Source organism: Thalassophryne amazonica, chromosome 17 (assembly GCF_902500255.1).
Source record: "Thalassophryne amazonica chromosome 17, fThaAma1.1, whole genome shotgun sequence".
Lineage (NCBI taxonomy): Eukaryota > Metazoa > Chordata > Actinopteri > Batrachoidiformes > Batrachoididae > Thalassophryne > Thalassophryne amazonica.
The window spans coordinates 41,295,635-41,313,648 of NC_047119.1; the positions used below are offsets into that span (position 1 = coordinate 41,295,635).

General features: G+C 40.0%; 1 protein-coding gene and 1 long non-coding RNA gene across 4 annotated transcripts in view; both read right to left on the reverse strand.

Moving 5' to 3' along the window:
- Positions 1-17,685, reverse strand: part of nars1 (asparaginyl-tRNA synthetase 1) — a 59,775-nt gene extending 42,090 nt beyond the window's left edge. Inside the window, exons 1-9 of one of the 3 annotated variants that reach the window (XM_034191854.1) lie at positions 17,504-17,684; positions 10,855-10,937; positions 10,079-10,144; positions 5,223-5,315; positions 4,779-4,868; positions 4,627-4,705; positions 4,465-4,535; positions 3,140-3,226; positions 17-238 (exon numbers count right to left, since the gene is read on the reverse strand). In XM_034191854.1, coding sequence (XP_034047745.1) covers positions 17-238; positions 3,140-3,226; positions 4,465-4,535; positions 4,627-4,705; positions 4,779-4,868; positions 5,223-5,315; positions 10,079-10,144; positions 10,855-10,937; positions 17,504-17,543 — 831 coding nt within the window. In that variant the 5' untranslated portion in view covers positions 17,544-17,684. Of the gene's footprint in view, positions 1-16; positions 239-3,139; positions 3,227-4,464; positions 4,536-4,626; positions 4,706-4,778; positions 4,877-5,222; positions 5,316-10,078; positions 10,145-10,854; positions 10,938-17,503 lie in introns of all 3 variants that reach the window. The other 2 variants (XM_034191855.1, XM_034191856.1) reach the window with 2 other exon arrangements.
- On the reverse strand, positions 13,235-16,570 carry LOC117529158. Its single transcript, XR_004565935.1, has 2 exons — positions 15,802-16,570; positions 13,235-13,329 (listed from the first exon to the last, which is right to left on the reverse strand). It is a non-coding gene; the product is annotated as an uncharacterized LOC117529158 (long non-coding RNA).
- Positions 17,686-18,014: the final 329 nt, after the last annotated feature.

The window sequence follows — 18,014 nt, forward strand, 5'->3', positions numbered from 1 at the left end:
AGAGCGGCTGTGTCACCTCACAGTATCCATAGCTGAAGAAGTGATCCCTGAAACACTGTGTGACAGTGGAGCGCACTCTGAGGATCTTGGACACATTCTCTCCTCTAATCAACATGTGACGGTTGTTCAGCAGGACGTCCACGTCCGACTCTTTGTTCAGCAGGTTGTCTGCTCCGCCGGCCGGAGCCAAACCGATCAGCTCCCAGAAGTCACAGAGCAGCTCATGGCCCCCTGGAGCCTTGAAAATCAGAACATTGTTATTTCTATTTTTTTTTTTTTTTTAAATGTACAAGTGTTTCTTAATGTCACCTTTGCGATTTCTTCACTTGGATCATTTGGAATTAAGTTTGTAACTAAATTATTTCTTCATTTTTTTTTAAAATTGATGTAATATTTAATCTAAGAAATAAAAACAGCTTCATATAAAGATTTTTACCTTTTTTGTGTTTTGTCTAAAACCAAATGATATTTAGCTCACCATGACAAAAAAACAACTATTCCATTTTAGCCTATCTGTATTTTTCCCCATATACCTACATATTTAGATGCATTCATTATTAAGTAAACTATTTGTAGAGCACCTTTCAAGATAAAATCACAAAGTGCTTTACAGTGAAAAAAATAAAATAGAAACACAGAAATTAAAAGCAGTAGTGACATAAAACTAGTTAAAATCAAGCCTCTACAAGTGGGTCTTGAACTTCTCTTTAAAAGTTCCAATAGAGTCCACAGAACCTAGATGCAGTGGCAGTGCATTCCCCCATTCGGGAGCCGCAACCTCACATGCACAGTCTCCTTTGGTCTTCAGCTTTGACATAGGTACAACCAACAGGTTCTGGTCTGAGCACCTCAGAGACCCACTTGTTACATAAGAGTGCAAGAGTTCACTGATATAGTGACATTTGACTGTGCAAAGCTCTAAAAGTCATCACCAATATTTTAAATTGCAGTCTGAACTGAATGGGGAGCCAATGCAAAGAGGACAGAAAGGGTGCTACTTGAGACCTCTTAGATGACCTTATAAGAAGCCTTGCAGCCACATTCTGGACCGTTTGCAAGCAATCCAGAGAAGACTTACTGTGGCTAGGGAACAGCAAATTACAATAGTCAAGACATGATGAAATAAAACAATGGATGATCATTTCCAGCTCAGGTTGAGATACAATGTCTCTAAGACAGGTGAGTATGTTCCGTAAATGGAAGAAACAAGATTGCACAAGATGGGTAACGTGCATCAAAATTGAGAGCCTGGTTAAATGTAACACTCAGATTTCTGACTGCTGAGTGAACAGAAGAGGACAGAGAGTCAAGGTTCTTAATCACTGAGGGAACAAACTTCTCAGGGGCACAAACAAGAACTTCAGTTTATGCTGTATTAAATGACAAATAGCTAGTAGCCATCCAGTTTTTTATGACATTAACAGTTTTGAATGACAAATACCTTATCAACATTTTGTAGAGTAAAGGAGATGTACAACTGTATGTCATCTGCATAACAATGATACGAGACATCATCAAAAGAACTCAAGATTAGGGTGGTCCTTATTTTGCAATGTTTCAAAATATAATACACTGACCCGTAAATAGGTTCCAATTGATAAGAAAACAAGCGGTGTAAAATTTTGTTTGTATAAATAAATTTTTAGAGGTAGCTTAAAAGCATTGAAATTTTGCTACTTTCATGGTAAATAGCACTATACTAATTAAAGCTTGAAAATCACCTGTGGGGGCTCTTGAATTTATAAGTGAGCACCAGGAGAATTCATCAGGACTTTTGATAAGTTGTTCAGGATGGGTTGAGGCACCATTAAGCTCTAGTTCATGTAGTGTTATATAGCCAAAAATAGCAAAATTTCAATGCATTGGAGCTCCCTCTATGAATGAATTAACACAAAATTTTACACAGCATGTTTTTTTCATCAATTGGAGCCTATTCAAGGGTCAGAGTATTGTATTTTAAAACTTTGCAAAATAAAGACCACCCTACCCAAGATATATCCAAGTGGGAGCAAATGCAAATAAAATAGGTCCCAGAACGGAACCTTGGGGGCATGCCACAGGACAGAATGGCAGAAAAGGACGTATATTTAGCTGCAGCAACTGAGAAACTCTTGTTAGAGAGATGGGATAAAAACAATCTAGGGCTGACCTGGAGATGCCCACCCATGTCCTTAGTCTCTCAATTAAAACATTGTGATCAACTGTGTCAAAAGCTGCAGACAGAAGCACAAGTACTGAATATTCACCTGCATCTCTGTACATTAAAATATGATTTGAAACTGTAAGAAGAGCTGTTTCAGTTGAGTACAAGTGACAGAAACTGGATTGAAATTTGTCAAGAATATTGTGTTTAGCTAAAACCTCATTAAGCTGTTTGGCCACTTGTCCTAAAAGTTTGGAGATAACAGGCAATTTTGAAATCAAAAAATTCTGATGAAGAAAAGGGTCAGGGCCTGTTTAAAATACTGAGGGATACAGCCAGAAGTCAGTGATCTGTTGATTACTGATAAAACACATCGCCAATGGTGTGGATAACTTTTTGTCATCGTTACTGTGTAAACAAGAAAGTTGAACACTGTCTCCTGAAATGATATGATTTAAAATCTATGGCTCGGGCACAATGAGGACAAGCATAATCACCTTACTGCAGGAGTACATCATGTACTCTGAGCTCTGAAAGTGTAGTTTGTTTGATCTGCATCCTGACCAGATGTGGTGGAAGACCAAGGCTGGACAGATCCTGTCTTAACCAGCTTTGAGAGCCATAATAAACAATATGCTAAGCTGATGCTAACGTAGCCTCAAGGTCACCACAACTCCCCCAAAATTTGGGTGGTATGAAAAATGCAAATAAAACCCTTGCAGTGGCTCTTATAGTCACGCTGACATTTCATTTGTCAATATATATCCATTCCTACATGCAACGCCTGCAACACATTCCATTCTCCTGACTGATCATTAGAAAACACAAAAACACTCACAGTGGAGTGTCATTTCTCAGTCAAAAAGGATTAACATAAAACATATCAGGAATACAGAACTACGTCTAAATTCTCATGTCCGTGTGCAGGCAGAATCAAAGCGGGTGACTGACAAGAGGAGAAGCCAATCATGAAGCAGGTGTGATAAGTGTGTTTACCTGTTTGCCATCAGGAACCGGTGTGATGGTCCCGTACAGAGCGACGGTACTCTCTGTGGACAACGCCAAAGCGTTGTAGCACTGACACTGAAGACAAGAAGAAGAGCAGTTATTTAACAGCAGAGAAATTTTAATAAAATCTGATTATTACAAGTTTAGAAGTCTCACGATGAATATAAAATAAATGGTGAGTGGATGGAATTTCTGTCACACTTTTCCATCTGATGCAGACACTCAATGTGCTTTGCAATGATGCCTCACATTCTCACACACACGCAAAGATGTCAGTGTGCTGCCCTTTAAGACGCTCAACCTCACACCAGGAGCAACCTGAAGATTAAGGAGATTGCTCAAGGGGCCTCAGTAATTTTTGCGGAGATTAAAACAGAGGATCCTCTAGTCAGAAGTCCTCCTGTCTAACCTCTAGACCTTCACTTTCACATTTTGCTCACTTTCAAAACAGCACCATTTTAATTAAAAACTTTTAATGACAGTAATGTCAGATTTTATCGATTAATAAAAAGTAAATCCCTTCGGCTGCTCCTTTGTTTTCACTCTGGGTCGCCACAGCAGATCCAAATTAGATCTCCATGTTGATATGACAAGTTTAACGCCGGATGCCCTTCCTGGCGCAACTCCACATTACATGAAGAAATGTGGCAGGGGTTGTGTTTGAACTGGGAACCTTCCACACTGAAGCCAAGTGCACTAACCACATGGCCATATCTGTGTTAAAAAAAGAGCAAGGGGGGAAAATGTAAAGCATCATTTTGTTGAACAAAAGAGCTTTTCATTTGTTTGTTTACAAATTTTGGATGCTTCTTCCAGGTACAATCCACTTTAAGGATAAATTTTGATTCATAACGATCAATATTTATAGTTTTAAGCAATTTTGAGTAAAAAAAATAAAAATCAAAGTACACTTCAAGCACAAAACAGTAGATCCAAATTTTTGTTTTACATCTTAAAAAAAATAATAAAAAAGTCTGAAACGATGCATTGTGAGTCGTCACTTTGCAGTTTAACATTTACTTGCAAAGAAGGTGTCAATCAACTAGAATGAATTATATGATCAACACTCGCCTGCTGCATTGGACATTTCTCACTCATTCACTGTATTCTCAATAACTACATAATTAGAGAGGTGTTTATTTAATTACTCCAGGAGCTACAAACCCATACTAGCATCATAGTAACCAAAAATGTAAGCTTTTATTATGATCAAATCGAGCATTTTCAAAGTGTAAAAACTGGTTGTGATGTTAATAGTTGGAGAAAAGCTGCAGTACAGTGATGTCAGGGAAAGAGATTTAAAGCCATGGTACCAGATTATCAGACAGGACACACTGAAGGAAACCAGTTCCATCTCTCAGCACGATGAACATCAGGTTCTTTCCTGGAGGAGGAGAAGGGAGGGGGGGATAATCATTAGTATTCATCTTTTCTGCTCAAACGTGGCTTTTTGTCTGCAGCCGTCTGGTCCTCACCTTGCCTCCTGAGGCGGTGAACCCATCCAAACACCTTCACTCTGTGTCCTCGCTTGGCCTCCAGGTGATGGATTTTAACCTGCACAAACAGTGACGAACCAATCAGTGTCATTTCGATAAATCATTGGTCTATGAACTGTCAGTCGTCAGACCATTTCAGGATCGGGGAGGCTGGGATCTTTCTCAATGATGATCTTCTTGGCTTCTTCCAGGTTCTTATCTCTCCTCTCATTGTCCTCCGCCTGCAAAACCAATATTCACCACACGGTTACAGAAAACAGCTGCTGATGTCAGCAAAGCGTGGTTAGTAACCAATCAAATGGCCAGTTATATCACATGCTCTGCCCATAGGAGCTGACCGCAGTTGGACAGGAAGGAGATGATAGGCAACATGTAAAGGAAGACTATGCTAAGGTGACTTTTGTCAGGAAATGTTTGTGTCAAACAGCTTTTAATAAAAGCTCACATAGATACACAGATAAGCACACAGAGATTCATCCTGACTCAAAGCTTGATCATGTTTTCAGTTTGAAAACTATCAAAACATGCAAAAGTGTAAATGTTTTATGATCAGCCGATATATGGAGAACATGAACCTCTTTCTTTTCTTTGGCATCAGTCTTGATCTGCTCACGGTTAAATGCCTTCTTTGCATTCTTCATCTGGGTCTTGGAGATTACCGCCCAACACTGAGGAAACAAAAATACAACAGGAAAATGAAAGAAGTCATGGTTAACCAGAGTACCAAAGGACTGTAATCAGTGTGGCATCAAACAGACAAGACCTCACCTCCTCAAACTGACTTTATACCAACAAGCAGATCCTGTAAACTGGAGCCTGACTGATATAACATTGGCCAATAATATCAGCCAATACAAACATATCAGTATCAGCATTATTTTAGCTAGGCATGTGAGAGGCAAATCAAGAAAAATGCCTAAAATGGCCAGGGATTAAGAGGGCCTTGGGCGAGGAGTCTGGGGAGCAAAGTAGAATGGTTTTAGCCATGTTAACACTCCTCAGAACCATTTTCTGCAGTGAATTTGCAAGGAGAGGTGAGGATGGTGGAGGCAACTGTTTTATCAAACTCCTTATAAGCTTGACAAAATCTATCTTCATATGCCAGCAACTTGTGTGATGTGGGAGAGAGTCTCCAAAACTGAAGAAGTAGTACCAAGGAAAAGGAACAGATTCAAACCTAACACCACTGAAATTATCTGTTTTCAAACAAAACCCTTTGAACTCCCCAAATCCCCATAATTTTGTACAATTATTTTCATAAGTCCCTAGGTACAGAAGCATTGCTCAATTTATATCTCTATTACATACAGTATTTTATGATGGCACAATCACATTATAACACAAGTGTATTATTAATGTCTTTAAATTAAAATATGTTGCATCATTCAGCATTTTATGCAAAATGATGCAACATGGCGACTGCCAATCTAAGAGAAGGCAGCGTGGCATACATTGGTTGGTTGTTGGTTATATTTATAGTTATTTATACAGGGCTGTGAAATGAAAATTGTGAAAACCGAGGAAAATTCACAGGGGGTCTGCCCCCCTCCCCCTTTTAATTGTAAACCAAATTATGCATTAACTCAGAACAATTAAACTACATGAAATTCACGAAGACTGAAAAGACTGTTAAAGTATTTCAAAAACCACAGCCAAAGCTTGTAGAATATTTTAAAAATCAGGGTAAAATATCAATAACATACCTTACAGTAAAAAGCCACATATTCTTGTGTAAATTCCAGTAAATCCACTCAAAGTCACAATGCCTTTTTTTCCCCATGAAAAAGTCTACATTAATAAAAACTAATTTACATTGTTGTGTAAATTCATGTAGCCTAAATTCATTCAAAGCCACATCTTTGCCACAATGAAAGAAACTCTAGATTAATGAAAGAAAAAAAAGGCACATAATCTTCTCTGAAATTCTGTTTGAACAGCACGATGTTTATTTTCCAGAGAGAGAGAGAAAAAAAAAATCTTACCAGTTAGCTTTTCCCGTTCATCTTTCAGATGTGCTGATGAAGCCAGTAACAATTCCATGGATTCTTGTCCTTATCAGACTTTTTCAAATCGTCTTTCTCGCCATCTTCACTCTGTCTGATGTCGCTCCGTGACACAGACATGCTGCTTTTAAAAACTTGAAAGTTCTAAAGGTTTGCGATGTCCACATGCTACAATTAGCTAAGCTTCGCACAGGAGCTACACAGTGTCACCGCAGCAACCAACCAGTCCTGCTTTACGACAACTGTCGCAACAGCCAGGCTTTGAGTGGCATTTATCCTCCTCGAAATTCCGCGGATCCGAGGAAACTGGCTTCTATCTGTAACACACAGATCAGTGTCCGCGGACTTATAAAACTTGCATGACGTCGTAAAAAAACAAAAAAAACAAAAACGCTTTGCGATAAGCATTTTAAGAACTCAGTAACGATCACGATTAAAGAGTACAACACTAACACCCCCGCCCCCATCCCCATGATGAAATCCGCGGAATCCCGTGGATCCACGGAGTTTTCACAGCCCTGTTTATAAGAAAGTTCAGATTTAAATGATAAAATATCAAGCCTCAATTACATATCTTTGTCACAAAGGTTTGATAATAAAATGTTAGGAATCACTGACATTTTTAAGGAATGTATTGGCCGGGAAAACTCCATATTTGTCAGGCTCTACTATAAAAACTTTTAAGTCAGTGACTTATGGTTTGAAACAGTGTAGAAAAATGAATGAACCCCATAAATAAAATGGGAGAATGTGTGATGATGTGTAGCACTGTGAAACAAAAGAATATTTTCCAAATGAAAGAAACAGAAAGCAGGACAAGAGAATTTCTAACAGCTGCTGATTCAGTCGAGAACAATTTAAAGTAGACCTGCATTGAAATAAATGCAGTCAGATCTTTGGACCAAAAAATGACATATTTACACATAAGATCCTTCTGAATGTAGTAAAGTAAATCTGCAAGCCCAGATCTGTCATTCAACGGAGAAATCTTCATTTAAAAATAACAAATTTACAGCTAACATTTAGCCCTTCGCAAAACTGTCCCTCTCATCATGGACGCTGCCGAGACGTGGAGAAGACCCTCTCCCAGCATGCATTGCGCGCGCCAACTGTAATTTGTGGATTTACGTCAGGTTTCATCTGCACCTTTTTCTTGTCTTACGAGGGCTGTCAATAAAGTTACGGTCCTTTTTATTTTTTTCAAAAACTATATGGATTTCATTCATATGTTTTTACGTCAGACATGCTTGAACCCTCGTGCGCATGCGTGAGTTTTTCCACGCCTGTCGGTGACGTCATTCGCCTGTGAGCACTCATTGTGGGAGGAGTCGTCCAGCCCCTCGTCGGAATTCCTTTGTCTGAGAAGTTGCTGAGAGACTGGCGCGTTGTTTGATCAGAATTTTTCTAAACCTGTGAGACACATCGAAGTGGACACGGTTCGAAAAATTAAGCTGGTTTTCAGTGAAAATTTTAACAGCTGATGAGAGATTTTGAGGTGATTCTGTCGCTTTAAGGACTTCCCACGGTGCGAGACGTCGCGCAGCGCTCTCAGGCGGCGTCATCAGCCTGTTCAAGCTGAAAACCTCCACATTTCAGGCTCTATTGATCCAGGACGTCGTGAGAGAACAGAGAAGTTTCAGAAGAAGTCGGTTTCAGCATTTTATCCGGATATTCCACTGTTAAAGGAGATTTTTTTAATGAAAGACGTGCGGACGGGTCCGCGCGTCGGGACGCAGCCGACGCGGTGCGGCGGCACAGGAAAAACACCTCCGTGTTGATAACCATTTGTAAAATCCAGGCGGCTTTTGATGGCTTTCAGTGGAGTGAGTATATGAGAAATTGTTTAACAGGCAGGACATGTTCCAACTTGTCCTTAAGGCTTTCAACAGAGGTGTTTTTCCTGTGGCGGAGCGTCGCGGCGGCTGCGTCCCGACGCGCGGACCCGTCCGCACGTCTTTCATTAAAAAAATCTCCTTTAACAGTGGAATATCCGGATAAAATGCTGAAACCGACTTCTTCTGAAACTTCTCTGTTCTCTCACGACGTCCTGGATCAATAGAGCCTGAAATGTGGATGTTTTCAGCTTGAACAGGCTGACGACGGCGCCTGAGAGCGCAGCGCGACGTCTCGCACCGTGAAAAGTCCTTAAAGCGACAGAATCACCTCAAAATCTCTCATCAGCCGTTAAAATTTTCACTGAAAACCAGCTTAATTTTTCGAACCGTGTCCACTTCGATGTGTCTCACAGGTTTAGAAAAAATTTTGATCAAACAACGCGCCAGTCTCTCAGCAACTTCTCAGACAAAGGAATTCCGACGAGGGGCTGGACGACTCCTCCCACAAGGAGTGCTCACAGGCGAATGACGTCACCGACAGGCGTGGAAAAACTCACGCACGCGCACGAGGGTTCAAGCATGTCTGACGTAAAAACATATGAATGAAATCCATATAGTTTTTGAAAAAAATAAAAAGGACCGTAACTTTATTGACAGCCCTCGTATGTCTTTTTCTTGGAAGGATCTACTTTTTTAAACTTCATATGGTCTTGGGGTACGCTTGGTGAGTACACATTTATTTGCGCTTGAAAATTATTTTGGGGGACTTTTTCATATGCCCATTTGATTGAGTGGTGTTGCATTGAAAGTCTACTGTCTTTCACCTCCGGTGTACCGTCGCAGGCTACGGAGGTGAGACCCGCAAAGAATTCAAGTCATTAAAACGATATAAACCTCTCTCAGCGGCCACGGAGCTCTGCGGCTCCGATTACCGAGACGTGCGGCGCTGCGGATTTTTCCGCAAGTCTGTCCTTGCGAGCAACAGGTGTCACCGGCTGCTTCGCATTAAAACGGCGAGCGTAGTCTCTGGACTTGTGCCAAGGCTGCACCATTCAGTAGAAAGAGCCGTGTCTGCAGCTGCACAGCAGACACAGGGGTGTGAGTGGCCCGCGGCGTAATTTAACGAGGGCATGCACTCATTAAGCGCAGCGGAGGCAGAGAGAGAGGCGTGGAGGAAGAATGTCGCCCGCTGTCGATGTCGCCGGTGATCTGAGCATGTATCATGTATCAGAGCTGTATCTCACATTCATTGCAGCTTACTTTTGGATGTTGAAACCAGGATGTGTATAACAGTAACATTACTAACAGATAAAATCAATTTCAATGCGGGATCGGACTGAAGGCGGGAGCGCGTCGTCTCGTCGCTGACGTCATGGAAATGATCCGGGTGTACAAACTGTTTTCACAGAGGGCTAAATTTTAGCAGCAAATTTGTCATTTTTAAACGAATATTTCTCCGCTGAATTACAAATTTGGGCTTACAGATTTACTTTACTGCATTCATAAGGGTCTTATAAATACATATCAGCTATTTCTTTCTGACATCTGACCACATTTATTTCAATCCAGGTCTACTTTAAGTTTTTGACATACTTCACCGTCTTTCTGTGAGTCCACATAGATGACGGGAAACGGCTCCTTTCCAGCAGACAGCAAAGCCTGAGAACATTCAAACACAATTACTACACAGAAGCAAATATTGCTGGACACATGTAAACATTTGGAATGTTGTGTTCAATTCAATTAATTTAATTTACATAGCGCCAAATCACAACAAAGCTACCTTAATTAAGGGGCTTCACACAAGCAAGGTCTAACTTGTATCTGTCTAATAATTTGGTAATTACTAACAGAAGACCACCAGTTACACAATTAGATTAAAAACTTTTTTTTTTTTTTGCTTACATAATGCTTTCAAACAAATGTCAACGAGCTTAATGTCATAAAATTAGCAACAGAATATAACATAAAAACAACAAGAGTCACTATCTCTCTAGACAGAGATAGTTAGACAGATGTAGAGATACAGAGATAAAATTATAGTGAGAACAAAATTTAAAAAAATGTAATACTACCCTCAGCATTATCAAATTAATCAAACTATGCTGTGAGATGGTCTTTGCTTCACAACAGTCAAGCTTTTCAAAATAAAACATCCAGCCACTATCAGAAAGTGTTAAAACTCTTGAGAATCAGAAATCCAACCAAAGTTTTTGAAGGAATTTTGGATTATTAGTAAGACAATTTATGGATAAACTGTGATTGACAGCTTTGCGTCAAGCAGATATCTGCAACTAACTGCAAACCAAATGGCAATCCTTCATTTTGGAATTTTTTTTTTAATTTTTTTTAAGTTTCACAGTTGTTACCTTGAGAGGAGTTTTGAAGGGTTTCTGCTCTGAACCGTCTCCATTCTGATCACTGCCACATTTGTCCGACACATAAAGCTCAGCTGAAAAACAGGTGCGGAGAGAAAAGAGAGAAAAATCACCAGCCCATCTTTAATTCTGTTTCTGTTAAACTTCCTGAAGGAGATCATTCTTTTCGAGGTGACCTAGCAGAGTCTTGCTCTTCTATTAAAATTACATATATTAATACACTGCATTGGATTATTTTATTTTAGGTTTATTTGAATAAGGACAAGTATGTTCCATGAGTCATGTTACATACTACAACATTTTAGCAAGTGCTAATTCGCAATGTCTGTCCCTAGATGGGTATTGCATAAAACAAAACATTGTGGCACAACATGCCTGAGGGAGTTTTTCCTGGAACACTGCTGCAATGTGCATGCTCAGGCTGGGTGTGAAGTACCTTGGAGTGACTTTGTTTTGATTTGGCACACTATAGATAACCTGAAAATAAGCTATTCTCATAACAGGTAATTTATAGTTTTCTACCAAAAGCTTCTCAAATGTGATGATCTGATCTCACATGGGTTTGTCTGACTTTAAAACATAATGTTTTCTGGACAATTAATTTTTGAGTATGCTCTGGGTGGAATTTTCACTGGTTAGAGAGGATTTCTTTTAATCTGTCCAACATTCTCGCTTTGGATGCCCTAAAAATATTATGGGTAACTAAAAAAGACAAAAATATTATTAAGCGAGGCGAGTTTTCTTCTTCTGTCATCTGATTGGTTGGCCTTTCTCACCCAGCACAGGTATGCAGTCCAAGTGTCGTTCTAATTTTAAATCAGTCTAGGGCCTTAAACCAATGGAAAATTAAAACAAAATTTTAAAAGCTGATGTTGACAGAAGGAGCGTTTTTTTTCTTTCTTTGACTTCATACTTTTATACATTTTATGGATAACGATTAAATGTCAAAACAACAATAAAGTATGAAAAACCGCAGTTATAGGGATACTTCTTGTTTACGATCACTGACGTCATATCTAAGCATGCGTATTAACACGGTTGGCAATAACACGATTTTTTGACACCCTTCAAATGAACATCCACCTTACATTTGAAATCATACAATAAACAGTGTAAAACACACATTATGATTTTTTTTAAGTTTAGATGAACAAATGACATGACCAGCAAAAAGGTTTTTCATGTTGAATCATTTTTATTTTTAACTCACTGTATAAAACAAATAGATTCAGTTTGGCAGTGTGTGCATACATATACTTTTACAATGCAAAGGACAGCAACACAATGATAAATCATGGGAATGTCAGTCATTCATCACTGTGAATACCGTAACAACTACATCCATTTGGTGTAGTAATCTCAGTGATTCTTATCTGACTTTTTATTGAAAGGTGTGTTCATCTGTATATGTAATAATGATCTTACAGTTCACTTCTTTTTGCTCTGTAGATCAATCCAAGGTCAGACAAGAGGTGGAACAGTTGGTCTTCTGGTGTGGTCAGAACAAACTGGAGCTGAACTCGCTCAAGACTGTGGAGATGATAGTGCACTTCAGGAGAAATTCCCCATCCTCAAACAACACTGTGCCTACTGTGGACACTTTCCGGTTCCTGGTATCCACCATCTTCTAGGAGCTGAAGCGGACCTCCCATATAGACTTCATCAGGAAAAAGGCTCATCAGATGATGTTCTTCCTCAGACAGCTCAGGAAGTTCAACCTGGCCTAGGAACTACTCATCATCTTCTACAGATCCATCATCCAGTCTATCCTGTGCATCTCCATCTCTGTTTGGTTTATTTTATTTGCACATTTTTACTGTGACTTATTCAGTGTTTAGTATATACGTATTTATACATGCTCATACAGAGAGTACAGTTCAAACCGGAGTCAAATTACTTGTATTTATATATATACACTCAACAAAAATATCAATGCAACACTTTTGGTTTTGCTCCCATTTTGTATGAGATGAACTCAAAGATCTAAAACTTTTTCCACATACACAATATCACAATTTCCCTCAAATATTGTTCACAAACCAGTCTAAATCTGTGATAGTGAGCACTTCTCCTTTGCTGAGATAATCCATCCCACCTCACAGGTGTGCCATATCAAGATGCTGATTAGACACCATGATTAGTGTACAGGTGTGCCTTAGACTGCCCACAATAAAAGTGAAGTTGGTTAAGTATACACCATCACCTGACAGTACAGCACTTCAAAAATTTGTCTAAGTGCTGCATTCTTTTTACTTGTGCCCAAACTGGATTAAGATGAGACAAACACAGTCTTGAGAGTGAGGATAAGACAAATCTGCCAGAGCCAATAACTGCATTGTGCTTCTGACTTTTCGACGTACACTTCTTGGTCTCTTCTTCAATCAACTTTCCAGTGGCTGTTCCTCATCGTAACCCATCCTCAGGTGAGGAACATAGCTGGGTCGGTTGGATCATCGCTCGATACCCCTACATAGATGAAAAAATTTTGGATTAATTTTCTGAGTTGATCGACAGTAAATCCAAAATAGTCTTACCATAACCTGAACAAATACACTCAACAAAAATATAAACGCAACACTTTTGGTTTTGCTCCCATTTTGTATGAGATGAACTCAAAGATCTAAAACTTTTTCCACATACACAATATCACCATTTCCCTCAAATATTGTTCACAAACCAGTCTAAATCTGTGATAGTGAGCACTTCTCCTTTGCTGAGATGATCCATCCCACCTCACAGGTGTGCCATATCAAGATGCTGATTAGACACCATGATTAGTGCACAGGTGTGCCTTAGACTGTCCACAATAAAAGGCCACACTGAAAGGTGCAGTTTTGTTTTATTGGGGGGGGGGGGGGGGGAGAATACCAGTCAGTATCTGGTGTGACCACCATTTGCCTCATGCAGTGCAACACATCTCCTTCGCATAGAGTTGATCAGGTTGTCAATTGTGGCCTGTGGAATGTTGGTCCACTCCTCTTCAATGGCTGTGCGAAGTTGCTGGATATTGGCAGGAACTGATACACGCTGTCGTATACGCCGGTCCAGAGCATCCCAAACATGCTCAATGGGTGACATGTCCGGTGAGTATGCCGGCCATGCAAGAACTGGGAAATTTTGAGCTTCCAAGAATTGTGTACAGATCCTTGCAACATGGGGCCGTGCATTATCCTGCTGCAACATGAGGTGATGTTTTTGGATGTATGGCACAACAATGGGCCTCAGGATCTCGTCACGGTATCTCTGTGCATTCAAAATGCCATCAATAAAATGCACCTGTGTTCTTCGTCCATAACAGATGCCTGCCCATACCATAATCCCACCGCCACCATGGGCCACTCGATCCACAACATTGACATCAGAAAACCGCTCACCCACACGACGCCACACACGCTGTTTGCCATCTGCCCTGAACAGTGTGAACCGGGATTCATCCGTGAAGAGAACACCTCACCAACGTGCCAAACGCCAGCGAATGTGAGCATTTGCCCACTCAAGTCGGTTACGATGACGAACTGGAGTCAGGTCAAGACCCCGATAAGGACGACGAGTATGCAGATGAGCTTCCCTGAGATGGTTTCTGACAGTTTGTGCAGAAATTCTTTGGTTATGCAAACCGATTGTTTCAGCAGCTGTCCGAGTGGCTGGTCTCAGACGATCTTGGAGGTGAACATGCTGGATGTGGAGGTCCTGGGCTGGTGTGGTTACACGTGGTCTGCGGTTGTGAGGCTGGTTGGATGTACTGCCAAATTCTCTGAAACGCCTTTGTAGACGGCTTATGGTAGAGAAATGAACATTCAATACACGAGCAACAGCTCTGGTTGACATTCTTGCTGTCAGCATGCCAACTGCACGCTCCCTCAAATCTTGCAACATCTGTGGCATTGTGCTGTGTGATAAAACTGCACCTTTCAGAGTGGCCTTTTATTGTGGGCAGTCTAAGGCACACCTGTGCACTAATCATGGTGTTTAATCAACATCCTGATATAGCACACCTGTGAGGTGGGATGGATTATCTCAGCAAAGGAGAAGTGCTCACTTTCACAGATTTAGACTGGTTTGTGAACAATATTTGAGGGAAATGGTGATATTGTGTATGTGGAAAAAGTTTTAGATCATTGAGTTCATCTCATACAAAATGGGAGCAAAACCAAAAGTGTTGCGTTTATATTTTTGTTGAGTGTAATAATATTACGTACAGATTTTTAACTTCATATTCACATATTTGATTTTTTACTTTGAAAAAGGTTTTTAAAAAATAAATTGTGGCATCATTTTGCATTTATTTTCAGATGAGTATTTATGCATGGATCAGGTTGCTTGAAGTTTAAATACCCTCTTCCCACTGTTCAGTTCCATGTACCGCAATAAATGTGTGCTACACTTAAATGCTGTTGCAAAACTGGAATATATGGGCTTTTGATGGATTCATGTATAATTTTGAAGCTGGACAGGAAATTAATTAATTTATCAGACAGACAGGGGAGGATGATGGTCTTGTGGTTAAAGTGTTGGGCTTGAGACCAGAGGATCCTCTCTTCAAATCCCAGCCTGTCTGGAAAATCACTAAGGGCACTTGGGCAAAGTCATTAAACCCCTAGTTGCTCTGTGTGTAGTAGTGAGCGCCTTGTATGGCAGCACCCTCACACTGGGGTGAATGTAAGACATTATTTGTAAAGCGTTTTGAATGTCTGATGCAGATGGAAAAGCACTATATAAATGCAGTCCATTTACCATTTAGACAGACAAGCTCATCATCCCCTTGAACAGACCACATACATTTTCCAACGTTTGTAAAGATATGATGAAGATAAATTGCTGCCCAGTGGAAAGTGAGGAAGTTTACTGAATTAGTATGCCAAACTAAAACAAAATTAAATTAAAAAAAGAAAATTATTCCTTTGACATTTCTGATGGTTTAAATGTACTCAGACTTACCCGACAGTAAGTGGATCCCACAAAAACGAGAGAAAGCACCCAGTTCTTACGTCAAATTGCAGTAATCCACACAGATCTTTTCGGTTCCAGATCACGACTTCTCAGGAAACGATCGGCACAGTTCATAACACTACGGCTTTCTGCCAACCGGGGAAGCAAAAAAATAAAAAAATAAACCAAACAAACAAACAAACAAAAAAAAACCCCACGTGACCAAATATATGACATCACGAGAAGTATCCCTATGACACAGTGACAGCTGGACTCAAAACTTCCTCAAAGTGGACCCGCAGAGCATTATGAAAGACGAATGAAATGACATACTATGATCTCATTCATTCATCAGACGTTACGTACTTCAGCTAAATGGCGGACTGTTCATCTCTATGGTTACCAGTTACTATGATTTGTATTATAGCGCATATGCCACCAGGTTTTAGAATTGTTACAGTCACTTGCCCAGTTCTGGATCATTGCCAGTTCCAGATCACTGCTGTAGTATTTGCACCGCCGTTTCTCGTAATCAGTGCGAATAAGCTAATACTTGGTACCAATGGAAAGACTGATGTTTTGTCTACAAATGACCACAAGCTCGACTGGATCCAGCCATCCTTGTGATCAGTGACAATCTCTTAAGAAGTTTAAGTGACGATCTCTAAGAAGAAGCAAAGGTGAGTTAGCCATTCAGTGTCATTGGTTCTAGAGTGGGAAAATACTTACTTACATGGGTAGAAAATGTCAGTGTGTTATGTCTTGCTGTTTAATTGCTGCACACATTTATCTCTGACGCGAAAATCTGCCAGTTGTGGATCACTGAAGCAGCAGCCTTGTGTCAGTACTTGTGAGCCATGTGTACTTTGGGAGTCATCTGAACATCACGAATGGGCATGAATGTGGGGGCTTTTACTTTTTAATTCAGGAGAAATCTCACCTCCACACATTTAAAACCCTCCTTTGCTCTCCATCTCTAACAATATAAGGTGCGAAATGATAGCAAGTTGGGGTATCTTGTGCTATTCTGACCCACTTCATTGAGTTAAATGCTTAGGGGGAGATGTCAAAATCTAAGAATGTTTATTACCACAGATTTTATTTTATCTTCATTAAAAACACTTCATTTTTTGCTCGTAAAAACATATAACAGTGCCTTTCGAAACAGTAAATTCTCATTTAATAAGTATAATTTATATCATTTTGTGTTCAAAACACATTCTCGGGCACAGTGTGTATCATTCTGCATTAGAAGGGCTCCAGCCAGATGCCAGGAATGAACCCAAAGTGACACAGAGTGTCGTGATCCAGAACCGGACAAAATGATCTATTTCCGGCAAATATTTGCACACACATAATGTGCCTTCACACTTTAAGTAGAATGACTCCCCCAACCTGACTTTTTCAGCTAGATAACATCCAAATACCCAATACAACAATACCCAATAAAGGATATTCTGTTGCATTATGGCAAGACTTTCAAAAAAAAAGTGATCCAGAACTGGGCAAATGACTGTAATAACTGTCTTATTGTAACTTCTAATAATGTTATTATGTGTCATTATATACATTTATGTATACAATATTTTACACAATAAAATGAATTATGAATTACTAGCACCACGTTAGCTCCTATGTTAACACCAATGATGCAATCATAACGCACGCCTGAAGGAGCTAGCCGGGTAGCTTTAGCTTCAGCCCTCCTTACCCACAGAGACTTGTTCCACATCTTTCGTGATCTCCGCCATGCCAGCCCAGAAGCTCCAACACACTGCCGACTGCCTTAATTTTAAAAATGGAATTAAACTTCAAACCTAAGAGCCGCTGCGGTAAAGTCTCCACAAATACTAACATGAAGCTTACGTCAGACTGAGCCCCAATTCACTGAGGAGGAGGGGCTACTTCCGCGCTGCGTCACGTGCACGACAGAGAAGCCGATTGGTGCGGTCACGATCCAATCATCAAAGTCCAATTCCTCCACGGAGAGACGGGTAAAGTACCTAGTTTGTTATGTGAACATGAAACTGAGACTGTAGATTACTTGATTTTTGACTGTGTATTTGTGAATATTTTCTGGGAAGACTTTTGTTTATGGTGTCCATCTAAATGTGCATCTCCGTCTCATTTGGACAAAGATTGTATTTTATTTGATATAGCTTTAGATGATAGACTGCAAGATTTAGCTTTTAATGCTTTAATAATGACAGGGAAATTTTTCA